We start from the raw sequence: 27,680 nt of genomic DNA, 5'->3' as shown, positions 1-27,680 counted from the left end.
AAGGGCTTATGCCCGAAACGTCGATTCTCCTGTTCCCTGGATGCTGCCTGACCTGCTGCACTTTTCCAGCAACACATTTTCAGCTAAGTTTTCCAATAGTTAAGTTATTCTAAATTTCTTCCACTTATTTGTAGTTTAATTATAGTGTTTAAATTATAGTGTTTTCTTAACATCGAGTAGTTTGATCAGTCACAATGCATCTGGAGCATGTCACTTCACATTTACCATTAAAATAAGAAAGGGTTAGGGTCTATGCTACCTTCTTAAAATATATTGATGGGGTCTGGTCTGGTCTGGTCTACATCACTAATAACTTGGAAATAACCTTGTACAACATTTCACTTACCACAAGGGAATCCAGGACAAGAGATCATCTTAAAATTACAATTAGGGTATTTCAGGAACAAAATCAGGAACTTAGTTGTTCAAAAGGCTGAAGTTACATTGGCAATTTCACATATCAGATTTAATATTTATCAGAGTATCAAGAGGTATGCATCAAATGTAAGGATATGGAGTGGAGATACAGTCTGGCCAGGTCCCGGCAGAACAGGTTTATAAGCTAAATGGTTTAGTTCTGTTTCGGCTAAAAACTTCAAATAATTTAGCAGATTACAATTTACACCATACAGACACTGTTCACTTGTTCAAAAGGTCAAGTTGTCATTATCCTACCAGACCACAGGGCTGCTTTCTCATTAGAAGGTGCATCTGGTGATAAGTTAAACCTGAGGGTCACCATGCATCAGACAATGAGAGGGGTTGAGAAGAGGAGTCCTTCATGATAAAGTCTGCTGATGTGGTAATTAAATCCATACTGTTAGCATCACTCTGCATCGTAAATCTACCTTCTTAGTCCCTCGAGTGTCAGTTAGCTCAGTTGGTTGGACAGCTGGTTTGTGATACAGAGTGATATCAACAGCATGAGTTCAGTTCCTGCACTGGCTGAGGTTAGCTCTAAGGACTGTCCTTCTGAACCTCTCTCCTCACCTAGTGAACGCAGCTGTCTGTTGTGGTAATACTATAGCAACTTTCCTCAACATTAATAGTTCAAAAAAGATACAGCTGTTACTCATTCAACCTGCTTTCTGATAATGATCTGACTGAGTTTACCTGGGATAGCTGTCCCGATATATGAGAGTTGGAGCAAAAAGGAAGTAGAGATAGTGAGAAAACTGTGGTATTTGAACGTCACCTAAGAGAAAGATAAAACCAAAAGATTAGGATCTCAATGAAGCCTTCAATAGAAAGAAAGCAGCCTATCCAAATGAAAAGCTTTTGCAACCATAAATAAAACCAGCTTAATGCAAAATATTGGAATCACTATATAGATATGAATAGGTACATAGCACAAGGGCATTTGTTTCCTTCAGAGTTCTTGAATTTCCTTGTTCTGGTCTGATTTCTCTCACGCACAGATCACAGATCAAGGCTGGAGGTTGCAAGAACCACTTTCTTACTTCTAAGTAATAACTAAACACGCCAAGCAGCAACAATGAAATAGCTTGTTTCACTTCTGCTCAGGTAAGCTTTGACCCCATGACTAAGAATTAGATCTTAGCCCGAACAATTATACTGCATCAGCATAAGCAATACTGATAATGATAAATAGGTTGGAACCTTATATCAGCCTGAGCAAAAAATTAACCATAGAGTTTGCTCCCACAATATCTGTACAGTGAGTTCTTAACTTCAGCCACGTTAGCATATAGGATTTCCCAACTGAAGTGTACAGAGTCTAGCTACAATACACAAACAGAAACACGGAAAATAGGAACAAGAATAGGCATTTCAACCCTTTGAGCTAGCTCCACCATTCAATATGATCATGGTTGATCATCCAACTCAGTACCCTGCTCCTGCATTCTCCACTACCTAAGAATCATAGAGTCCCTACAATGCAGACTGAGGCCATTTAGTCTGCACCAACCATCTGAAAAAGCAAACCATTCTATCCCTGTAACCCCACATTTATCACGGTTAATCCATTTAGTCTACACACTACAGGGCAATTCAGCATGACTGACTCACCTAACCTTTACATCTTTGGACTGTGGAAGGAAACCAGAGCACCTGACAGAAATCCACGCAGACACAGGGAGGACATGCCAACTCCACACAGGCAGTCACTCAAGGTTGGAATTGAGCCAGAGTCCCTGGTGCTGTGTGCTAACCACTGAGCCACTGTGCAATCTATTTTGCTCCATTACTGGCAATGCAACACTCCCTACAAAATCCGGTTCTTGTCTCCCAAAAGTCAGACATCCTAAATCAAATAATAGTACAGTACTGGAGGATGGCATTCAGTCCGTCAAGACAATGCTGGTTCTGTTCCTTCATTCACTTACCAAATTCCCTTTGAAATCGGTAGTGACCACCCCATTCAGAGTTACATGGCAAATGCTAACCACTTATTGTGTAAAAGGGGTATCACAACACAGAAAACAGGAATAGGTCAACTGATAATTGAGCCTGCTCTATAATTCAACATGATCATGGCTGATCCTTCCCCTTGTGCTCTCTCCACATACCTCTCGACACATTTAGAGCCCAGATATCTTATTTTCTCTCAAATATATTCAGTAGCCTCATTTCAAAAGCCTTCTGGGCTGGTGGATTCCATAATTTCCTACTCGGTGAACGAAGGCATCTGACTTAATTTCTAAAATGTTTCCCACATACACAGAGACTGGAGATCAGAGTCTGCCCCTCATTCCTGATGAAGGGCTTATGCCCAAAACGTCAATTATCCTGCTCCTCGGATGCTGCCTGACTGCCTGCTTTTCCAGCACCACACTCTAGACTCTGATCTCCAACTGTAGTCCTCACTTTCCCTTAACTAGTTGTGCTTTTATTTGTCTACCTTATTGAAAGCAGGCAAATATTTTACTATTAGATTGGTCTTTGACATTTTCTCTCTTTGCTTGCACTATGGCCTGACTTGCTGTTTATTGTAGTTTCATCGGCCTTCCACTTTTCTTTCTCATATTTACATCCATTTCCCTCAGGTTCTTGTTCACCACCAATCTAATTTAAAGTTTTCCCCACATTACAAAACACAGCCCTTTTTTGTTCCAGATTCTGCTGGGGCACAATCTGCTGATCTTGCCCAGAATCATTAAAGGATAATGAAGGAAAGCTGTGTGTCGAACCTGAGAGAATGGGTGAGATTCTGAATGATTACTTTGCATCAGTGTTCACTGAGGAGAGGAACATGATGAATGTTGAGATTAGAGATAAAAGTTTGATTAGTCTGGATCATGTTGACATAAGGAGGGAAGATGTGTTGGGTAGGCTAGAGGTTATGAAGGTGGACAAATCCCCAGGACCGGATGGGATCTATCCTAGGTTGCTGAGGGAGGCGAGAGAGGAAATAACTGGGGCCCTGACAGATATCCTGTGGCATCCTTAAACATAGGTGAGGTGCTGGAAGACTGGCAGGTTGCTCACCTTGTGCAGGGGGGACAACAAGGGTAGCAGGAATATTCCAGGTAACTACAGACCAGCGAGCCTGACGTCAGTGGTGGGAAAGTTGCTGGAGAAGATACTGAAGGATAGGATCTATTTATGGGCTTATCAGTGATAGGCAACATGGTTTTGTGCAGGGGAGACCGTGCCTTACCAACTTAATAGAATTCTTTGAGGAAGTGACCAAGTTGATAGATGAAGGAAGGGCTGTTGATGTCATATACATGGACTTTAGTAAGGCTTTTGATAAGGTTCCCCATGGTAAACTAATAGAGAAAGTGACGATGTGCAGGGTGTTCTAGGTAGGTGGATAAAGAACTGGTTGAGCAACAGGAGACAGAGAGTAGTAGTTGAAGAGAATTTCTCAAAATGAAGAAAGGTGACCAGTGGTGTTCCACAGGGGTCAGTGTTGGGGCCACTGTTGTTCGTGATATACATAAATGATCTGGAAGAGGGCACTGTTGGTATGATCAGCAAGTTTGCAGATGACACGAAGATTGGTGGAGTAGCAGAAAGCATAAGGGACTGTCAAAGAATAGAGGAGGATATAGATAATCAATCAGGTAAGGCGGCATGGTGGCACAGTGGTCAGCACTGCTGCCTCACAGCGCCAGAGACCTGGGTTCAATTCCCATCTCAGGCGACTGACTGTGTGGAGTTTGCACATTCTCCCAGTGTCTGCGTGGGTTTCCTCCAGGTGCTCCGGTTTCCACCCACAGTCCAAAACTGTGCAGGTTAGGTGATTTGGCCACGCTAAATTGCCCGTAGTGTTAGGTGCAGCGGTAAATGTAGGGGAATGGGTCTGGGTGGTTGCGCTTCGGCGGGTTGGTGTGGACTTGTTGGGCCGAAGGGCCTGTTTCCACACTAAGTAATCTAATCTAAAGATAGACGGCAGGGTGGCAAATGGAGTTCAATCTGGACAAATGTGAGGTGATGCATTTACGCAGGTCTAATTCTAGAGCGAATTATACAATGAACGGAAGAGCCTTGGGAAAAGTTGATGGGCAGAGAGATCTGGGAGTGCAGGTCCATTGTACCCTGAAGATTGCTGCACAGGTGGATAGTGTGGTCAAGGCGGCAAATGGTATGCTTGCCTTCATTGGACAGGGTATTGAGTGTAAGAGCTGGCAAATCAAGTTAAGATTGTACAAGACATTGGTTCAGCTGCATTTAGAATACGGTGTACAGTTCTGGTCGCCACATTACCAAAAGGATGTGGACGCTTTGGAGAGGGTGCAGAGAAGATTTACGAGGATGTTGCCTGGCATGGAAGGTGCTAGCTATGAAGAGAGGTTGAGTAGGTAAGGTTTGTTTTCATTAGAAAAAAAAGAGATTGAGGGGAACCTGATTGAGGTTTACAAAATCATGAAGGGTATAGACAGGGTGGTTAAAGATAAGCTTTTTTCCCCAGGGTGAAGGATTCAATAACGAGAGGTCACACCTTTAAGGTGAGGGGTGAAAAGTTTAAGGAGCATATCGCGGCAAGTACTTCACACAGAGGGTGGTGGGTGTCTGGAACATGTTGCCAGCAGAGGTGGTAGAGGAAGGCACTGTAGATGCATTTAAGATGTGCCTGGACAAATGCGTGAGTAGGTGGGCAGCAGAGGGATACAGATGCTTGGGAATTGGGCGACAGATTTTTCAGTAGATTTGGATCAGTTCAGGCTTGGAGGGCCGAAGGGTCTGTTCCTGGGCTGTACATTTTCTTGGTTCTTTGTTCAATCCGGTGCCTCAAGAATATAAAATCTCTCCCTCCTTTACCATCCTGCCAATTATTCATGCAGTCCATTCTCTTACTAATGATCACGTTAGCACGTGACAATAGGAATAAACCTGAGATTACTGCTATCCCTGCTTGCATGACCTGACCTCTCTTTTTGCTGAAGTTATTGGTATCAACATGGACCATGACTGCTGGCTGTTTATCCTTTCCTTTTGTAATATCCTGCAGGAGTTCAGTAACAGCCGTGACCCTGGCACCAGAGAGGCAACATGTCATCCTGCTGTTACATTTGCAACTGCAGAAACATCTATTCCCCTTGAAACAGAATTCTCTTTCTCCCATGCTTTTCTGTCCCATCTTGCACAGCTGAGCCACTCCTGGTGCGATAGAATTAGTTTCTCAAGGGAATGCAGCAAGAACCATTTTCCTCAGTAGTGTCCAAAAAAAGAAAAACTGTTCAAAAAGAACACGGACCAGGGGATGCCTCCACAAACTTGCTTTTACTCAATCTGGTAGTTACCCATTCCTTTTTGGTCCATCCACTCCTTACCTGATTGTGCATCATTGTACAGTGAGATGGCTGCACAAAGACTATAGCATTGCAGATACTCTACCTAGCACACCAGATCCAAAATGTGGAAATTAACAGCTGGAGACACTTCCTGCCTATTACCCAGGCTCTTTTATCAATCACCTCAATCTGTTCTCACCCATTAATCACCCTTCAAGAACTGCAAAATTTTCTTTTTATTCTCTCTACCTCCATAGTTAATGACATCAATCTTATCAAATCTCCTCTTGGCTTTCTCTCTTCCAAAATGAACAATCCAAACTTTTATTGTTTAACAATCTACTGTGATCTCCCACACCCGAAATTTCCAGTAAATCTCAGTCTTAAAACCCTCATCCATATTCTTAAAAATTATGACATGTATGGTCTCTCCTTATTCTCTCTCATTTCTATGCACTGAATTTAATCAAGAATAAGGCTTTCAGCCTATAAGTGTTTCCAATATTCATCAAAAATATCTTCCACCGTTTATTAAAAATTCTGCTGTCTGGTGTAAACAGAATGCAACACGGTGTTGTATTGTGATGTGGCCTTGTAACAGTTGGAATGTACATTTTGGAACATTACAAAATAGCTCACTGTCATTGACACTAAAATAAATAACAGCAAGTCTGTGTTGTGTCAGGCCCTTCACAATCTGATAGAAGGTTCTTTGCCCCAGAGTTCTGCTGCACTATGGCACATATCTCTCTTGTCCTTCTACTGGAGTCCTCATGAGTTTATTTATGTATAAAGGGAATAGCAAAATATTACATTACAAATTATCCTCACCTCAAAGAGTTTTTAATCAGTGCTCTGACCTTGCTGGCAAATCATTTGTCCTACCATAGAATGTTGGCCATTTGAAGGTCGAGGGGATAAGACCAGAATGGGAAATTCTTTTTTGATAATCCAGACACAGTCTCCTGTCACTTCAAGTTGCTTCATTTGAGTTTTGCCTTAAGGCTGTGGAGCTGACTTCAGAATGGAAAACAGCATTCACTTGACAGTCCTGTTACTGTCAAGAGGTAAAGGCACTGCTGATGGAAATTCTGTAGTGCCCTTACTGCTACTAATACACAATTCAGGTTTTATTGCAGTACATGTGTGTGGTGACAACTGCTCTGCACCATCTTGAGATGACTTGCAGAGATCCTAGTCATCTACAGTCACTGCCATAGTTTGTAGAATGCTGATCTGGCAAAGGTGATCCAATATTCATCTCTTTTGTCAATAGAGATCCTTATGAAAGGGGTATGGAAAGTGCTCAACATACAACCGAGAGTGTCTCCTTCAAAATATATGGGACGTAGACTATTTGGGTGACCAAGTGTGGATTGATACACTTTCATTTTAACAACATTCAAGGACTTGTGAAATTATAAATTATGGAAAGTGTGATTTCTCAGAAAAAGGAGATGATACCAGGAATACAAATTCCTGACAAGAGCTAGGGAGCGTCAAGGGATAAAGCAGGATTGTGTTCCGCAAAGTGAGGGAGACAAGGACAAAGAAGCAATAGAAATAATTAACCAAGAAATTCAAAACCAGAAATATTTGTTTTAAGGCTGATATTAAAACGATCTGAGATTTCAAATCTTATTCTCAATCAGCTGCACTGGTATAAACATGGGATAAACAGACAAGTCTATAGCCATTACAAATCTTGACAGATTGTTTCAATTGAGCTTTTTAGGAGATGCAACCCTAATAAATGCATTATTATACTATAAGTCAGTTCCTAAACTATCTGATGGTAAATATTCAGCCCGGAGCCCAGTTACAAGTGGAGTTCCGCAGGGATCAGTTCTGGGTCCTCTGCTGTTTGTAATTTTTATTAATGACTTAGATGAGGGAGTCGAAGGGTGGGTCAGTAAATTTGCAGGTGATACGAAGATAGGTGGAGTTGTGGACAGCGAGGAGGGCTGTTGTCGGCTGCAAAGGGACTTAGATATGATGCAGAGCTGGGCTGAGGAGTGGCAGATGGAGTTCAACCCTGCCAAGTGTGAGGTTGTCCATTGACTTTGGTTCGGCCACATTTGGAATACTGCGTATGGTTCTGGTCACCACATTACCAAAAGGAAGTGGATGCTTTGGAGAGGGTGCAGAGAAGATTTACCAGGATGTTGCCTGGAATGGAGAGGGAGTCGTACGAGGATAGGTTGAGAGTTCTCGGCCTTTTCTCGTTGGAACGGCGAAGGATGAGGGGTGACTTGATAGGGGTTTATAAGATGATCAGAGGAATAGATAGAGTAGACAGTCAGAAACTTTTTCCCTGGGTACAACAGAGTGTTACAAGGGGACATAAATTTAAGGTGAAGGGTGGAAGGTATAGGGGAGATGTCAGGGGTGGGTTCTTTACCCAGAGAGTGGTGGGGGCATGGAATGCGCTGCCCGTGGGAGTGGTAGAGTCGGAATCATTGGCGACCTTTAAGCGGCATTTGGATAGGTACATGGATGGGTACTTAATCTAGGTTAGAAGTTCGGCACAACATCGTGGGCCGAAGGGCCTGTTCTGTGCTGTATTGTTCTATGTTCTATGTTCTATGAAAAGACAGACTCTTCTAGTCTGAGGTTTGGGCCCACTCCCACCTCACTGCTTTAAAAAAAAAAAGAGAAAGATAAAAATATTCATACTCACTGTTCTTTTCTTTATTTGATATCACTCTGCTGAAATTTTCCCGTATGAAGGAATGTGCTTTCATCATCAGGCGAACCTAAGGAGATCATACAGACCACTGTCATGAATCTTAAGTCGAGCCACTTTGGAATTATAACATTTGACCAACACATTTCATTCTTTACTTACAAATGGTGGATGCTTAGAATCTAACTGGCAGTTAGATTCTATGGCGAAAAGAGCAGTGGATCCTTTACCTATTTGAATAATAAAGCCATGTACTATGGGAAACTGACTGGTACTATTTTTCAGTGGAAAAATCCCCTCAAAATGATATTAGAAATCTAGAAATTACAGGTATTTTTCGTATAACACGAGAACTGTGTTCTTGTGCAAAATCACATTACAAAAAAAAACACTATACCTGTACACAGTAGAAATTCTGCTTTATCCAAACAGCTATTAGCATTCGTCAATCTTGTTATAGCCAATTTGCATTGACAGAACATGTGTAATAGCAGAAATTCCTGTATAGGCTGCATTACAAAATACACAAGTCCTTTTAAAAAAAAAAAAATCATGCACTCCTACACTGCCTAGGCCAGCATTAATCATGTAACCTTAATAGCCCTCAACAAGGTGGTAGTGAGCAGCTTCTTGAATTCTCAGGCAGTGTCTCACTTTCAGGTCAGTTCACTGATTCTGCACAAGCAACCATATACATAAGGATACACAGGCCTCAAATGCCATGTCAGTTTAAATTGCTTATTTTATTCACAGAACTTTACTGCTTGCTCAGGAAATCCTGATGTTGTACCAGACCTTGCAGCTTTAACATGTCCTGCATGTGCAAGGGAAGGAGGTTGTGGGAAATTTAAGGAGTGGGGATGCATGGGAATGGGTGCATGGGTGTGTTGAGGTCAGAGAAGGGGATTGTTGGTTTCGAACAGCACAATTTGGTTCACATGAATATCACAGCCAGGCATGATCAAATGAGGAGAATGGAAGAGATAACGTGTGTGGAATGAACTTCCTGAGGAAGTGGTGAATGAGGGTATAACATTTAAAGAACATTTGGGTAGGTACATGAATAGGAAAGGTATGATGGGATATGGGCCAAAAGCAGGCAGGTGGGACAAGTTTAGTTTGGGATTATGTTCAGCATGGACTGGTTGGACCGAAGGGTCTGTTTCCATGCGGTCTGACTCTAGAACAGTGAATAACAAATACCCACCACAATGCTATGCCATCCTCACACTAGGATACTGGTTATGAGGGATCCTTAGCAAGACTTATTGAAATCAAAAGACATGTTTGATCATTTGTCTGAATAAGTTAGTACAAATAGTTACTCGCTTCAAAATGAAATTCCAGGGAAAGGGCAATTTTGAAGTGAAGAAAGTAATGAGATATGAAAAGGAAGAGCAAAATATGGCAGATGCTTGCAACCAAAAAAAAAAGAAAATACTGGTATTTCCTTCGATCAGAAAATTGCTATGTTGCCAATCTGAAACCTGAATTCTGTTTAATTCTCCACAGATATTACCAAACTTGCTGTGTACTTCCAACATTTCTTTTTTATATAATGGAATTGTTTTTCTTCTATAGGTTCTTCAGTATTCTTCCTACAGATCATGAGGTAGTAAACCCAATTTACAAATCCTCAGAAATAAGTCTTGGCAGTATAAATGCCAAAAACAAGCTCGAAAATTTGAATTACTAACAAAAGAAAGGACACGATATGGAGATGGCAGAGTTGGACTGGGGTGGATAAGATGAAAAATCAAACGACAATAGATTATAGTCCAACAGGCTTATTTGAAATTGCAAGCTTTCAGAGGCTCAGCCCCTTCCTCAGACCTGGTATGACAGACAGGCATAAGACACAGTATTTATAAGTAAAAAGTTAACTTTAAAGCTAGCTGCCCTTGTTGAATCCTTTAATCAGTTAGGAGATAGACTGCTGATTAAAATGCAAAATTCAGATTCCTTTCAAATTTTGGTCTTAAGGTAATTAAAGGATAAACCAAATCCTATAAGAGGATACCAACCTGTTCTAATATAACAATGAAACGGGAGGCTGGAGGTAGACGAAAATGAATAACTGTGTAGACTGGGGCAGCCCAAAGGCCCACTATCTGGAACAACAAAAATAATGCACCAAAGAACACCATACGTAAAACTTTATGTTTTGATGCATAGTATCCAAACGCCCATTGCAGAAACAAGCCATATGGAATGAGTAGAGTAGACAGGAACATGCAGAGCCAGGTGGAAATGACAATGGGAAATTTCCCAAAGGCATAAACCAACAGATCGAAGTCAAGGACCAGCCTGCAAAAAGGAAGAAGAGCAATCAAGGTAAAGACAACCAAGGTATTAAATAAATACGTACAGGTGTTTCTTCAGTAATTCACTCACAGTACTACAGTCTCATTACTTTAAAAAGTGATAACCAGTTCAATTAACTTGTTGACCATTAACTTGTCAAACACAGCAAGGAATGGACAAAAATTGCTGGCCTTTGTAGTAGTTCACATATGTATAGAAGAGTAATTAAAAAATGCTATAAATATCAACACCTAAACCAGTGTACTCAAGTTGTGTGTCAGTGTACATTCTATAAGATATTCTATTTCAACACTTCAGACTGCACCCAGTACTACCTGTACCTATGATAAAACAGCAGTCACCAACACTTCACCTTGGTGCCCCGCAACTCAAAATGCTGCCATTGACATATAACCTTGAACTGAAGGGGGTAGTACAGGTTCGGGTACACATCATTACAGAATACTATCACTGTATCAACTTGATGAATGAATTGAAAGATAGAATTTCTCCCACCCAGACTAAAACATCAGTTCAAGGGAAACAAGCTATTTCTAAAACAAAATCTAGATGCAATAGAACAACTGTTCCATTGATCTGATCATTAGTCATACAGATAAGTTGGTCCAACTTTTCTAGTTTGTCCAACATTTACGGCTGACCTCGTCATTCATTTTAAAATTGGACTGAAACAAAAACATACAAGGAGGTTAATGCATAAAAGAAAAATAGTCGCTTACAAATAGTTCAACAGAAGTGGGCAAAGTAGTTGGATATAGCCGAGGGCCCTGCCAATCCCGTGGTGGGGAATCCTCAGGTGAGAAAACAGAAGTGGAAATTTCTTAAGGGCCTTCCTAGGAAACTGGTATTATCAGAACAGATGCAATGGAGACAGAGACAGGGAGAATGGAATGAAGTCTTTATCGGAAGCAGAGTAAGACGTCTGCCGAGTCATTGGGTTTGTAATGGATATCGGTGGTCGATCTATCACCAAAAAACGGGGACTAAACATGTTGAGGAAGGGAGGTGTCAGAGATAGACCAGGTGGAGGTGAGGAGAGGTAGAAATTGGAAGCAAAATTAATAAACGTTTCCAATTCCAGGCAAGAGAGGGAGGCAGAAGCAATGATGTCATTGATGTACTGAACAAAGAGTGATGGGGACGCATCCCAAGTAAAATTGGAACAAGAAATGTTCCACAAATCCCAGAGATACAGGCATAACTGGGGTCCATTCAGGTAAACCACTGCTATACTCCCTTTCAAGCATGCAGATCCAAAAGATCATACGCTGGCATTTCTGCCACCTGCACCAGAATGCCACCAGGAGAGGAATATTTCCCTCCTCTCCCTTGTTAGCATTCAGCTGGGATCATCCCCACTGAGATATCCTGGTCCTCTTCTCCCCCACTCCCACCATCTCCGTTTAATTTAGATAAATGTGAGGTGTGGTGTTTTGGAAAGGCAAATCAGGGCAGGACATATACACTTAATGGAAAAGGCCCTGGGAGTGCTGCCAAACAGAGACCTTGGGGTGCAGGTTCATAGTTCATGGAGGGTGGAGTCGCAGGTAGACGGGGCTTTAGAACGCTTGCCTTTATTGGTCAGTGCAGAGTATAGGAATTGGGAGGTCATGCTGCGGCTGTACTGGACATCGGTGAGGCCACTATTGGAATACTGCATTCAATTCTGGTCTCTGTATTAATAGAAAAAATGTTGTGAAACTTGAAAGGATTCAGAAAAGATTTACAAGGATGTTGCTAGGTTTGAAGGGTTTGAACTAAAGACGGAGGCTAAATAGACTGGTGCTATTTTCCATGGAGTTCGGAGGCCGAGGGGCGAATTTACAGAAGTTTCTAAAATCAAAGGGCAAGGATATGCTAAATAGCCACGGTCTCTTTTTTTTATCTCCCAGGATTTTTGGGGAAGTTCATGGATTTCAGGTGAGAGGGGAAAGATTTAAAAGAATCCCAAGCAGCAACTTTTTCATGCAGGGGGTGGTGCATATTATGGAATGAGATGCCAGAGGAAGCACTGACAAATGGGAGCAGATTAATTTAGGATACCTCGTCAGCATGACGAGTTCAACCAAACTCATTTCCATGCTCATCTCTATGAAGCTATGACAATCGCTGAAATAATGCTTGTCTGTTTACTTCTATCCTCACCATCCAAAGCCCCAGACACATGTTCTCGGTGAAGCAGTGATTTACCTGCATTTGATTCAATCTAGTCTACGGCATTCACTGCTCACAATTTGGTCTGCACTAAATTGTGAAGGCAAACCAGACTAGGCAGCCACTTTGCATAACATTTACGTTTTATCTGCAAAAATAACTCAGTTTCTGATTACATGCCACTTCAACAAATCACTGTGTTCCCTGGCCAAAATTTCTGGCTTGGGCCTACTGCAGTGCTCCATTGATGTTTCGTGCAAGTTGTAAGAATAACATCTCATTTTACATTTGGAGACTCTGCAGCTTATAGGACTCAAGTGAGTTCAGTAATTTTCAGAGCCTGAACATCACCTTTTATGTCCCTATCCCAAACCCCTGATTCTGTAATCATATGGGCTTCTTTCAACACGCCAATCCATATTCACCGCTTCATAATCTCTATTACAAGCTTTTCTTTCTCCTCAGCTCTGCATTATCCATCTCTTAATCTGCTTAACTGCTGTTCTCTTTTTGGGCTCCATCTTCAATCACTTACTTCTTTACCCTATTCGACAATCCAACCTCAGCATATATTCCACCTTTTCCCAACTACAAATCAGTTCTGTTGAAGGATTCCAGGACTCAAAACATTGATCCTGCTTTCTCTCCACAGATACGGCCAGACACCTCAGGTTTCTCCAGCAATTTGTTTTTGCCTGAGAACTTAACTGCACATTGTCTAATAGACTTATAACTAGTGATGAAATGGTAACTAAACGTTATGCTATGAATTCATCAAGGCTACTAATTCAGTGATGCAGAAAGTATATTATTCTAAACGTATATTCCATTTTAGCAAGTTTAAATATGCTCGGCTTTTGTTGAGCATATTTGGCCATGTATGCAAGATCATTTACAAATACACATATGACTCAAGCTCTTAAGTTATAGACTATATTCGCCTTTTCTGCCCTCTTATTATCTTCCCGAATTCCTACCTTCCTTCATCAATGAAGTCCATCACCAGGGTACTGACTATAAATAAGATGAGTAGAGCGATGAACATGTGATAGATGGTCCGGATATGATTCACTTGAAACAGCTCACTGAATGGGGAACAGAGAAGCACTTTTAATCTGTGGTATGTTGCAACATAGTTGCACCAAGAACTAAAAAGGAGCACATGACTTAGGATAGTGGAAACAAAATTCAATTGCTTAAACACAAGTTTAGAAGTGCAAACTCAAGCCAATTGAGCAGACAAGAATTGAGAGTTGGAGAGATTTAGCAAGTTAAGGGTGGGTGACCCACATAAAGAGCGTACTCACTCAAGCAGAGATCGCCGAGATATGAAATGCTTTCCTTTCTCAGGGGGTGCCCTTGCCTGTCTGTAACCAGATATATTTAAATTAGAACTTAACAACACAGTAAGCATTTAATTATGATTAACCCCAACTGAAATACGTCAAAAGTTAAGGTTAATATGGCGAGTAATCAGAACTCAAAATGCCTTTCAAAAACTAAGAACTGAGTCACCGTTCAGAAAATAAGTGTTGAATTTATCAAGTCAGCCTCTTTACACACCTCACACACGTATCAAGTAAGCATCTCCCTCTGGATGAAGCAAACATTTGTCCTTGGTTACTCTTTCACAAAGTAGCATACATGAGGCACAAAAAAAAAACACCCTACACTACTCTCCCACAAAATTCTTGGAACTTATGCTTGAATGTACAATACTGGCACAAACAGCACTAGTTCTGAGTATTGGACACTTAAACTGTGTCAGTTACGTAGTTTGGAAAACTTTCAGTTCTTCTCCTTATAGACTAGGTGGTCTGACAGTGGGGCTTAAATAATGCAGTCAAATCTTTATACAGTGTACACTGAGGCGAAACTACTCTCACTGACAGAAGGTTCAATAACCAGATGACATTGATTTAACATGGTTGGCAGAAGAACCAAATGAGGAAAAGCTAATTCACAGTGTGATTATAATGTGGAATGCACTTCCTGGAGGGGTGTTGGGAGCTGATTCAATAATGGTTTTCAAAAGGAATAAGTATGTACAGGGAAATAATTTGCTGTGCTACAGAGAAAAAAGAAAAGGGAATAGGACTAGCTGAATTTCTGATCCAGAAAACTGGCAAAGACTTAGGTAAAATGGCAGCCTTCTCTGACACTGACTCTTTAGCCTGCTTGAGCTTTCATGTATATTGCCTCTAGTGTTCATATTTCTTTCATTCCTTACCTGTGAGCTAAAGCTGTCAGTTCTTTATTCACTGATGAACATAAGAAAGGAGAACCAGAGTCGAGGCTGGTTGATTCATCAATCAGGTTATCCACAAAATGGTTAAACTGAAAATCAAACTGCTTCAACAAGTCTGTCTTCATTTGCTAAAAAAAAAACAAAAACGGAATTAAAGCTTAAAGCACAACTAGGATCCACATGATGCTTTTTAATTTAAAAATCCCCAAAAGGAACTTCACAGGTGTTACATATCTCAAGTCTCAACATTAATATTAAAGGTAAAAACAGAAATTGCCAGTGAAATCCATCAGGTCTGACAGTATCTGTGGAAAGAGAGCAGAGTTAATGTTTGAGTACAGTGATTCATCAGAACCGGTAGCAGCGAGGAACAAGTTGTATTTATGTTGAAAATGAAGTTCTGGAACTGGGTTGGGGGAAGAGGGAAACTTGCCCCGTAGTTGGAGGGAGAATCATTTGCTGAGGATTAAATTTGTTCCACAAAACATGATAAAATGCTGCGGAGTGAAGAATTGTTACAAATGTATCAAAAACATGCCAAACTTTTTCATTCAAAGAAGTAGTCTCCAAAATTGGCTTTTACAATCTAACACAGTATACCACAAACTTAATGCCCATACAACTTCAGTAACTAGAAAAGCTGGAACTGCAATTATTTAAGTTTTACAAGTGGCAAAACTTCAGCAGTGCGAGTATAAAGGAAATCAATCCAAAATCACAATTCCAAGTCAAACCCACAAAAGGTTATGAGCCACACACATTGAACCATGAATCTGAAAGGAAAAGGAAAGGGTCCATCATTAAGAAAGAAACAGAACATTTAGAAAAGCTGAACTCAAACAGAGTTAACTTGGTTTAGTAAAAAGATAATAATGTTTGACAAATTTGCCAGAGTTCTCTGAGGATATAACACGCAGAGTTAATAAAAGGGAAACGATAAACTTAGTGCATTTGGATTTTCAGAAGGCATTTAATAAAGTGTCACATAAAAACGTATCACACAAGATCATAGTATTAGGGGCAATATCATAGAGTCATAGAAATGTACAGCATGGAAACAGACCCATCGGTCCAACCCATTCATGCCGACCAGATATCCCAACCCAATCTAGTCCCACCTGCCAGCACCCGGCCCATATCCCTCCAAACCCTTCCTATTCATATACCCATCCAAATGCCTCTTAAATGTTGCAATTGTACCAGCCTCCACCACTTCCTCTGACAGCTCATTCCATACACGTACCACCCTCTGCGTGAAAAAGTTGCCCTTTAGGTCTCTTTTATATCTTTCCCCTCTCACCCTAAGCCTATGCCCTCTAGTTCTGGACTCCCCAATCCCAGAGAAAAGACTTTGTCTATTTATCCTATCCATGCCACTCATAATTTTGTAAAACTCTATAAAGTCACCCCTCAGCCTTCGACGCTCCAGGGAAAACAGCCCCAGCCTGTTCAGCCTCTCCCGGTAGCTCAGATCCTCCAACCCTTGAAACATCCTCGTAAATCTTTTCTGAACCCTTTCAACTTTCACAACATCTTTCCGATAGGAAGGAGACCAAAATTGCACGCGATATTCCAACAGTGGCCTAACCAATGTCCTGTACAGCCTCAACATGACCTCCCAACTCCTATACTCAATACTCTGACCAATACAGAAAAGCATACCAGACGCCTTCTTCACTATCCTATCTACCTGCGACTCCACTTTCAAGGAGTTATGTATGAACCTGCACTCCAAGGTCTCTTTGTTCAACAACACTTCCTCAGACCTTACCATTAAGTCCTACTAAGATTTGCTTTCCCAAAATGCACCACCTCACATTTATCTGAATTAAACTCCATCTGCCACTTCTCAGCCCATCTGGTCCAGATCCTGTTGTAATCTGAGGTAACCCTCTACGCTGTCCACTACACCTCCAATTTTGGTGTCATCTGCAGACTTACTAACTGTACCTCTTATGCTCGCATCCAAATCATTTATGTAAATGACAAAAAGTAGAGGGCCCAGCACCACTCCTTGTGGCACTCCACTGGTCACAGGCCTCCAGTCTGAAAAACAATCCTCCACCACCACCCTCTCTCTTCTACCTTTGAGCCAGTTCTGTATCCAAACGGCTAGTTCTCCCTGTATTCCAAGAGATCTAACCTTGCTAATCAGTCTCCAATGGGGAACCTTGCCAAACGCCTTACTGAAGTCCATATAGATCACGTCTACCACTCTGCCCTCATCAATCTTCTTTGTTACTTCTTCAAAAAAATGCAATCAAGTTTGTGAGACATGATTTCCCATGCACAAAGCCATGTTGACTATCCCTAATCAGTCCTTGCCTTTCCAAATACATGTACACCCTGTCCCTCAGGTTTCCCTCCAACAACTTGCTCACCACCAAGATCAGGCTCACCGGACTATAGTTCCCTGGCTTGTCTTTACCACCCTTCTTAAACAGTGGCACCACGTTTGCCCAACCTCCAGTCTTCCGGCACCTCACCTGTGACTAGCGATGATACAAATATCTCAGCAAGAGGCCCAGCAATCACTTCTCTAGCTTCCCACAGAGTTCTCGGGTACACCTGATCAGGTCCTGGGGATTTATCCACTTTTAACAGCATGGACCAAGGATTAGTCACCACACAGAAGACCGAGTGAGGATTTGACAGTCTTTCAGATTGAAATAATGTAGCTAGTGGAGTGCCACAGGCAAAAATTCTAGGGCCTCAATTACTTACTATCTACATCAGTGACTCAGAGGAAGGGACAGAACATATTTTATCCAGATTTGCACACTACACAGAAATGGATAGGAGAGCACGTTGTAATGAGGACATAAGGAATCTACAAAGGGATAGGTAGGTCGAGTGAGGCCAAAACTTGACAGATGGATGCTGGAAAGGAAGCATTCACTTTGGCTGTTAAAATCAAAAGACAGACTAATATGTAATGGAAAAAAAAGTCTACAGGAAGCTGGGTGTTCTTGTGTCTGAAAGAGCTAGTATACAGGTACAGCAAATAACGAAATAAACAAATGAAATTTTGGCCTTTGTTGTTTGGGAGTTGCATTACAGCTGCAAAGGATGCTGGTGAATTTGGAGTATTGTGCATAGTGTTGGTCCTGATATTTAAAAAGGGATACACTGGCTGGAGGCAGTTCAAAAGAGAGATTCACTAGGCTTATTCCAAGGATGGAGGGGTTAATTGATCAAGGTCAGGGCTTTGTTTAATAGCGTTTAGTACAATGAGGAATGATGTGACTCTGTAGTGAAGAATTGTCATAACATTCTGACATGGTAAATTTGAGATGCTGCTTCTGAACTGTAGGGGAAATCTTAAACAAGGATAAATAGTTACAGAATAAGTGGTCACTCTGAGATGCAAACGCATTTCTTCTCTTAGAGAGTACTGAATGTCTGGAATTATCTTCTCTCCAGACAGTTGTGGAGGCTAGATAACAAAAAATTCAAAGCAGAGGTACATCAATTTATGATGTATTAGGGAGTTGAGAGCTACTTAAAGTTTGGGAGAAGATTTGTAGCTCGGGTGCTCGCCGAGCTGGGAATTTGTGTTGCAGACGTTTCGTCCCCGGTCTAGGTGACATCCTCAGTGCTTGGGAGCCTCCTGTGAAGCGCTTCTGTGTTGTTTCTTCTGGCATTTATAGCGGTTTGTCTCTGCCGTTTCCGGTTGTCAGTTCCAGCTGTCCGCTGCAGTGGCTGGTATATTGGGTCCAGGTCGATGTGTTTGTTGATAGAATCTGTGGATCAGTGCCATGCCTCTAGGAATTCCCTGGCTGTTCTCTGCTTAGCTTGTCCTATAATAGTAGTAAAAAAGGAGAAAGTGAGGACTGCAGATGCTGGAGATCAGAGCTTAAAAATGTGTTGCTGGAAAAGGAGAAGGGCGAATGCCCGAAACGTCGATTCTCCTTCTCCTTTGATGCTACCTGACCTGCTGCGCTTTTCCAGCAACACATTTTTAAGCTATAAAAGTAGTGTCGTCCCAGTTGAACTCCTGTTGCTTGTCACCAGAGTGTGTGGCTACTAAGGATAGCTGGTCGTGTCATTTCGTGGTTAGTTGGTGTTCATGGATACAGATCGTTAGCTGTCTTCCTGTTGTCCTATATAATATTTTGTACAGTCCTTCCATGGGATTTTGTACACTACGTTGGTTTTGCTCATGCTGGGTATCGGGCCCTTTGTCCTAGCGAGTTGCTGTCGGAGGGTGGCTGTTGGTTTGTGTGCTGTTATGAGTCCTAGTGGTCATAGTAGTCTGGCTGTCAGTTCAGAAATGTTCTTGATGTACAGGAACGTGGCTAGTCCTTTGGGTTGTGGCATGTCCTCATTCTGTTGTCTTTCCCTTACGCATCTGTTGATGAAATTGTGGGGGTATGCGTTTTTGGCGAATACATTGTAGAGGTGGTCTTCTTCCTCTTTTTGCAGTTCTGGTGTGCTTCAGTGTGTTGTGGCCCTTTTGAACAGTGTCTTGAAGCAACTTCTTTTTTGTGTGTTGGGGTGGTTGCTTTCGTAGTTCAGGACTTGGTCTGTGTGTGTTACTTTCCTGTATACCTTTGTGGTGAATTTTCCGTTCGGTGTTCTCTGTACCATCACGTCTAGGAATGGAAGTTGGTTGTCCAGCTACCCTTAGTAGCCACACACGCAGATGACAAGCAACATGAGTTCGACTGGGACAACACTACTATTATAGGACAAGCCAAACAGCCAGGGAATTCCTAGAGGCATGGCACACATCCACAGATTCAATCAATAAGCACATCGACCTAGACCCAATATACTGCAGCGGACAGCTGGAACTGACAACTGGAAGCGGCAGAGAGAAACCACTATAAATGCCGGAGGAAACATCACAGAAGCGCTTCACAGGAGGGTCCCAAGCACTGAGGATGTCACCTGGACAGGGGACGAAATGTCTGCAACACAAATTCCCAGCTCGGTGAACAGAACCATAACAGTTGAGAGCTATGACGAGGAGTTGAAACAGGAGGCAGATGAGTCATGATCCTGTTGAACAGCAGACAGGCCTGAGGGGCCAAATGGCCCAATCTTGCTTATATTTCTCATGTCCTTTGAGGTTGACTCCTGTTACTCACTGAAATACGCAATATTAAGCAAGTTTTAAATTAGTTGGCTGGCCTGGGCAGCATTTAGATGGATGCTGGAGAAAACTGAACCAGCTGTATTATAATAGGAATATGGAATTCACAACCACTGTGATTGAGGATAACAGCAGAGATGTTCTCCATAAAGTGCATCAAAAACGACCACAGAGTGAGGGTGAAATGAACTAAATTGAGTGGGAGGACATTGGTAGAGAATAAAGATACATCAGAAACCTACTAAGCCCAAAGATATTGACTTGTTCAAATTTCATATAAAAGCTCTATAGCAGTGGACTGACCAAGTCAATAATTTGTCATGCGAGGCTGGAGAGATATGGCACTACACTGTGCAGCAAGATAGATTGTGGGGCCACACAAGTCAGTGATGGCGACCTAGTAGTAATGTCAGTGGACTTGTCATCCAGAAGCCCAGGGCAATGGTCAGAGACATGGGTTTGAATACCGCCAAGGCAGCTGGGACAATTTAAACTGAGTTTAAAAACCTGAGTTTAAAACTGACTTTAAAAAAAAACCTGCAGTTGAAAACTTAATAAAGACCATAAAACACTGATCAACTATTTTAAAAACCTGTCTGGTTCACTAATACCATTCCTTTATGCAAGGAAATGTGATATCCTTAGCCAGTCTGGTCTACATGCAACTCCAGACCCACAGCAATGCAGTTGCATTTAAATTACACTCTGAAAATGGCGTAGCAGTTCAAGGGTCAAGAAAAATGGGCAAATCATCATCTAAACCACATTTTTCCCTCTCTCCCCTTTCAGCTGCACACTTGAAACCTTTTTTGGTGTAACTTTTTCTGCTAGCGATTAAAAGGTTTTTCTTTCTTTTTCAGGAAAAATACAAAACATGCAATCAGTAGAATGATGCAACTTAACAACACAGTTCAAGAGTAATTAAGGATACCTACATTCTATGAAGCAATGAAGAAAACAGTGTCCATCACAACCAGAGAACCAATGGTATAATGTTGCTGAACCCTACACTAACACTCTAGGGGTTAACACCATAACAGAAACTCAATTGTGCAACAAGAGGTAAGAGGCAGTGAATTCACCTCCCAATTTTCTGAAGCCCGCTTCCCATCTATAAAACACAGATCAATACTCTCCACTAGTCTAGATGAGACCAGTTTCAACATTGAAGAAGTTTCAATATGAAACATCACAATCACCTACTGTATCAGCATCCCATCCAGTACCTATAATTTTCAATACAACCACCACTGATACAGGGGTATCAATAAGTCACTTTGCATTTCCATATATCTCAAAACCTCTATTGACAACACTAAGCAGATCCGTAACCAATGCCGCTAAGGACAAAGCCAGTGCATGGGAAAACCACCAGTTGTAATGTCCCCTAGAATCCACACACTACCTCATTTACAATTGCAATGCTGCTGGTTAAAAATCCAGAAACTGCCAACAGCATTGTAGATACATCTATATTTGTTGGATTATCGCAGTACAGGTTGGTGGCTCAACACCACCTTCTCAAGGGCAAGTAGTGATGAACAATAAATGCTGACCCAGTCTTATCAATGACACTCACATTAAAAAAAGTGAAGAATAAGAACTAACACAATGAAGGTGGTGTACTAATAATACACTTTTTGATACCTGGGAAGAAAATCTAATGGCATGTGTTAAACTGCATATATTAAGTGCTCAGAATGTTCCCTGAACACAGAAGCACTTTTAAACACTATCTGAAAGTAATTTAGATCTTGCCCACAGTTTCTAATAGAGTTATGACTGGCAGCAAAACCCTACTACATGGCAGGGCAAAAGTGGTAGTTGCAGAGTAAATACATAGCAGAGTAAATACATCACACAATCTCCACATAATGGCCACTTGTATGTTTTGTATTATTTTATAGTCTCTCGCAATCATTAGAACACTGCACTTAAAAGCTGATCTGAATACTTTGTCTGAATCACAAGATTTGTTATAAATAGTTTGTTTGAAGACTGAAACTTCTTTCAAAACAGACAACACCACACACTGAACAACAGGAAACAGGCTTATTTAATTTCAATGCATTTCACCTCCATGGAAATAGCAAACTTGAACTCAACCCAATCAACTGTTATGGCACAGAAGTAAGTCAATTAGCCCATGGTGCCTGCAACAGTTCTGTTGCTTACTGCCTAAGTCCAGCCTTTTCCCCATATCCCTGCACACCATTTCTATCCTAATCATCATCCACGATCCATTGAAGACCGCAGCTGACCTCGCAGCCATCACACTTACAATTAGTGCATTTCCTACCCTAGCTAATTGCTGAGTGAAAACGACTTAATGCATTACTCTCGCTTCACTTGCATGAGTTTAAATCTATGCCCCTCAATTTTGTTCCATTTACAGTGTGAACAGCTTCTCCCCAACTATTGTCCAACACAGTCAAGGCTTTGAGCATCTTTTTCAAATCTCCTGTCAGCCTCTTGCTCTCCAAGGAGAGCAGTCCCAATTTCTTCCACATATCCTCATAGCTGAAGCTTCTCATTCCAAGAATCATTCTTGTAATCACTTTAAATGTTCTCAAAAATACATTCACATCTTTTCTATAATATGGTGCTTTCAACAGTTGACAACACTCCAGCTGCCGTCTAACAAATGGTATGCAAGTTTAACAGTACCTCTCTGCTTTTTTTAAAAAGCAATGTGCCCCTATTAACATAGGTAAGAACACTACATGCTTCATCAATTGTTCTCTCCATTTGTCCATCTTCAGTGACCTGCGCACAGATATACCCAGGTCCCTCGGCACATGTAACCCCTATTTCATATTGTATCTCAATGCACCTCTGCACTGAACCTCACCTACTACCTATCTGCCCACTCCAACTTGCTCATGTCTTTTGGAATTCCACACTCCCCTCATAGTTCACAATTCTTCCAAGGTTAATATCTTTTTATCACTTCAAGATTGGCCTCTATATACCAAAATACTGAAATATTATCAGGGATAATAAGCAAGGGATCCAATACCAATTTCTGGGGAACTGCATTATAAATCTTCCTCCAGCGTGAAAAATATCCAATGACCATTACTCTGTTTCCTATCACTCAGCTAATTTTGTATTAGGTTAAAAAGGGTAAAATGGCCAAAGTTAATCTTGTTGCAAATTATTTCAATCAAATATTAGAAAGCTTACCTCAGCCTTGTGCTTGAGCTGCAACTTTCTATTTATCACATATTCAGCATCTATTTTTCCTGAAAAGAAATAAAGATCTTTTTACACAAACTGAATGAAATGAGTTTCCCCAGAAAAGATCATCTGTGCAGTACCTCAAACAAGAGCCCATCAAGCCTGCTCCACCAATGTGATTACTGCTATTGCCGTTTCTAATATTCGGCCAGCTGTTATTCAAACTCCTAACAGTCCTTGCCAAATTAAAAATGTCCCCAACAGGTTTATAATACACTTTCTTACACTCTTAAAACAAGTGACGTGTCATACCGTGTAAATTTGGGCTCTGTCATTATATATCTGTAATCCTTCAATGCAAGTATGAGCATTTGTAAGTCCTTACAAACACAATCACATACAGGGGTCTAAATTGTAAAGATCTGGCATGCAAATAGGTCCTGTACTTATGAATGGCTCCTTTATATTGTGTTCCAACTTGAGCACAAATTGACTCGTGAAAGCACTCAAGAATTTGTTTGCAACATGGGGACGGCCTGTATTCACCTGTCCTCTCTGACTTGAACGGAGGGAGTTATCTTTTTTGTTCAGTAAAAGTTCAGAGGAATATTATTCTCAGAGGACTTGCCAAGAACAAGATTAGGCTCAATTTGCATTATAGATCGAAATGGCGCAAGGCATTTGTCTTAATTGTTCCCTATGGAACTTCATATTTCCTCCAAGATTACCCTACTTATTTCTTTTTCCCTTCACTACATGACAAGTGAGATGATTGGTAACAGCAACTATTCAAACATAATTTAAAGATTAGAATTAACCTAATTTGAGCAACTAATTTTTAAAGATTTAAGTCTGATGTTCTTTATTAAAAAGCAGGATATAAAAGTTCAACAATGGTCCTAATAACTCGGCAGTACTTGAAATAATTTGAAGATATTTGAAATTTGAGTATTCAACTTGGGATTTCAGCATGCATTTAGTTGTTCTAACTTAGATTAGCTTCAGCTAATTGATGTACACTGTTGTGCATTACTGTAGGATATATGAATCAAACCCAGAACGTGAATGGTAAGTTTTAGGAATTCTATGGAACCAAGTTTGATATCAGTTGAATCTTAGGTGGTTCAATGCCTATGAGTATCATTAAAATTAAAATGCATGCTTTGTTAGAAAACCCAAGGGTTTGTATACAGATCATGAAGCTCGCATGTAGTCCTGTTCTCTGAAGGCCTGTCTTTACAGCTGTTTATCTTTTAAGGAAAACACTCAAGAGATGGATGCTTCTTATTCAAAGACCACAGGAAATGCAAGTAGTAAACACTAAGTGCAAGCAAAAAGACTATGGCAACTGTACTTGTATTCTGTTTCTCATTTATGGAAGTGCACAAAAATGTGTGAAAGGAATCTGCTGTAAAACTGGACTTTTAACTAATTTCTAAGGTGCAAAGAAAAAAGATGAATTTTGCCTACATTAGGGGGAAATACACAGATACTTTCAGCAGCTAACAGTCTCTAGAATTTCTCCATTCACAGGTAAATCATGCCTTCAAACCACCGCCCACCACCCCCCACAACCTGATGCAACGGATTCGATCAGCTCCCCAGTCATGAGCATGAAAAGTGAAGATGATAACAACAGCGAAGGGGAGGTCGGTACACTTTTGTCAGTAGCCTACGGATATTAAATCACATGAGCTTTACCTTGTCTTTCGATCATTTAAGGGATATGAAAGTTCACTAATCAAGCTAACATCAAAACAGCCAGTTAGTTTTGTTACATTTGACAGCAGAGTGTGAGCAGAAGCACCAAAGAATGCTGCAATCATCTAGCCTGCTGCTGTACCTCATGCTGAGATGTGCTGGTATCCTCCAACTGAAGCATCTCACATAGATGGAAGTCTCATCAGTTTTGTTAAGTATTTAACTGCCCTTAACCAAGAATTCAGGATTTCTCCATGGAGTGATGCAGGAATAGACTGAATTTTATTTTCAGGTTGGACTTTACTGAAGGAGATTTTGGATAACTGGCTTGTTTTCACTCAACCTGGAGGGGTAAAGTGGTCACTAAAGACAATGGATTTAAGAACTTGACTGGTAAACTTTTTTTTTCCCACAAGAGAGAATCCTATCCTACTGCATGGAATTGTAATTTTTGTTGTTATAATCATTGCATGTTGTGTGTCAATAACTTGCTTAAGTACTGGCAGTAAGATTTTTATGAATAAATTGGTAGCACCTTTCTCATCCCCATCTAGGTGGTTATCATTGAATGATAAAAGGAGAGAATGAGATATTAAAGAATTAATTTGCTCTGCTGACCTGCAGGAAATTGGATGTCCTGAGGCTAGGGTGGGATGCCACTGACCTACAGGTAGGGTGTAAGGAATTTACATCATCTCCCATTATCCAGAGCCATTTACATGGCCATTTCCTTGCCATTCAGAGCCATTTACATTGTCATCATCTGCCATTCAGAAATTAATAAGAACATTACAGTTGGAATTCTGACTACTCCCTGGAGTTTAAAAAAATGATTTGCAACAGATATGACCATTAAGGGATGATTTATATTATATTGTTCCTGGAGATGGTCGGATCACTGCGTCTTGAGTGGCATGTGACTGTGGGGGTTTGGTTGGGTACAATCTTGTGGGCGTCACTGATTGTGATGTAAAGATTTTGTATAAAGGAAGGACGGTTGCCTTGTTCAGAACGACCTCTCCACATGCTTCGCAAGCATGATGAAGCGTGTTAAGAGTTTCTCCAAAGTTGGTATTGTATTTACTTAATAAACTTTGGCTGTTGTTCACAGAGGTTGGCATATTGCAGTTGCATCAAGTGAGCAAAGATCTCAAGAAAAAATAACTTAATATGCAAGGATTAAAAAGTCATAAAATAACAGCTGCATATAGAGTCATAGAGATGTACAGCATGGAAACAGACCCTTCGGTCCAATCCATCCATGCTGACCAGATATCTTAACCCAATCTAGTCCCACCTGCCAGCACTCGGCCCATATCCCTCAAAACCCTTCCTATTCATATACCCATCCAAATGCCTCTTAAATGTTGCAATTGTACCAGTCTCAACCACTTCCTCTGGCAGCTCATTCCATACACGTACCACCCTCTGCGTGAAAAAGTTGCCCCTTAGGTCTCTTTTATATCTTTCCCCTCTCATCCTAAGCCTATGCCCTCTAGTTCTGGACTCCCCAATCCCAGAAAAAAGACTTTGTCTATTTGCAGCACCTCGCATTTACCCGAATTAAACTCCATCTGCCACTTCTTCGCATATTGGCCCATCTGGTCCGGATCCTGTTGTAATCTGAAATAATCCTCTTCACTGTCCACTACACCTCCAATTTTGGTGTCATCTGCAAACTTACTAACTGTATAGATTAGATTAGATTAGATTAGATTAGATTAGATTAGATTAGTGTGGAAACAGGCCCTTCGGCCCAACAAGTCCACACCGACCCGCCGAAGCGAAACCCACCCATACCCCTAACATTTACCCCTTATCTAACACTACGGGCAATTTAGCGTGGCCAATTCAGCCGACCCTGCACATCTTTGTGACTGTGGGAGGAAACCGGAGCACCCGGAGGAAACCCACGCAGACATGGGGAGAACGTGCAAACTCCACACAGTCAGTCGCCTGAGGCGGGAATTGAACCCGGGTCTCTGGCGCTTCTACTGCAAACTTCTACTGCTCTGCCCTCATCAATCTTCTTTGTTACTACTTCAAAAAACTCAATCAAGTTTGTGAGACATGATTTCCCATGCACAAAGCCATGTTGACTATCCCTAATCAGTCCTAGCCATTCCAAATACATGTACATCCTGTCCCTCAGGATTCCCTCCAACAACTTGCCCACCACCGAGGTCAGGCTCACTGATCTACAGTTCCCTGGCTTGTCCTTACCACCCTTCTTAAACAGTGGCACCATGTTTGCCCAACCTCCAGTCTTTCCGCACCTCACCTGTGACTATCGATGATACAAATATCTCAGCCAGAGGCCCAGTAATCACTTCTCTAGCTTCCCACAGAGTTCTTGGGTACACCTGATCAGGTCCTGGAGATTTATCCACCTTTAACCGTTTCAAGACATCCAGCACTTCCTCCTCTGTAATCTGGACATTTTGCAACATGTCACCATCTATTTCCCTACAGTCTATATCTTCCATATCCTTTTCCACAGTAACGTTTACATTTCAATTGTCAACACAGTTCAACCATCAATTCTAATGTTAAAAATATCAACATTTATCTTTCATAAGCTAAGCA

The 27,680-nt window shown here is 41.3% G+C and overlaps 1 protein-coding gene across 5 annotated transcripts in view; it reads right to left on the bottom strand.

Moving 5' to 3' along the window:
• The window catches only part of soat1 (sterol O-acyltransferase 1), a 105,608-nt gene that overhangs the window by 17,784 nt on the left and 60,144 nt on the right, over positions 1-27,680 (bottom strand). For 4 of the 5 annotated variants that reach the window (XM_043699579.1, XM_043699578.1, XM_043699580.1 and 1 more), the window contains exons 3-9: positions 23,400-23,458; positions 15,098-15,243; positions 14,175-14,234; positions 13,845-13,952; positions 10,413-10,695; positions 8,383-8,458; positions 1,114-1,195 (exon numbers count right to left, since the gene is read on the bottom strand). In XM_043699579.1, coding sequence (XP_043555514.1) covers positions 1,114-1,195; positions 8,383-8,458; positions 10,413-10,695; positions 13,845-13,952; positions 14,175-14,234; positions 15,098-15,243; positions 23,400-23,458 — 814 coding nt within the window. The remainder of the gene's footprint in view (positions 1-1,113; positions 1,196-8,382; positions 8,459-10,412; positions 10,696-13,844; positions 13,953-14,174; positions 14,235-15,097; positions 15,244-23,399; positions 23,459-27,680) is intronic. The other variant, XM_043699581.1, reaches the window with a different exon arrangement.

The sequence above is a fragment of the Chiloscyllium plagiosum genome, chromosome 11 (genome assembly GCF_004010195.1).
Source record: "Chiloscyllium plagiosum isolate BGI_BamShark_2017 chromosome 11, ASM401019v2, whole genome shotgun sequence".
NCBI classification, from domain to species: Eukaryota; Metazoa; Chordata; class Chondrichthyes; order Orectolobiformes; family Hemiscylliidae; genus Chiloscyllium; species Chiloscyllium plagiosum.
The sequence above is the reverse complement of the archived record's forward strand: the minus strand, read 5'-3'. Positions and strand labels throughout refer to the sequence as shown.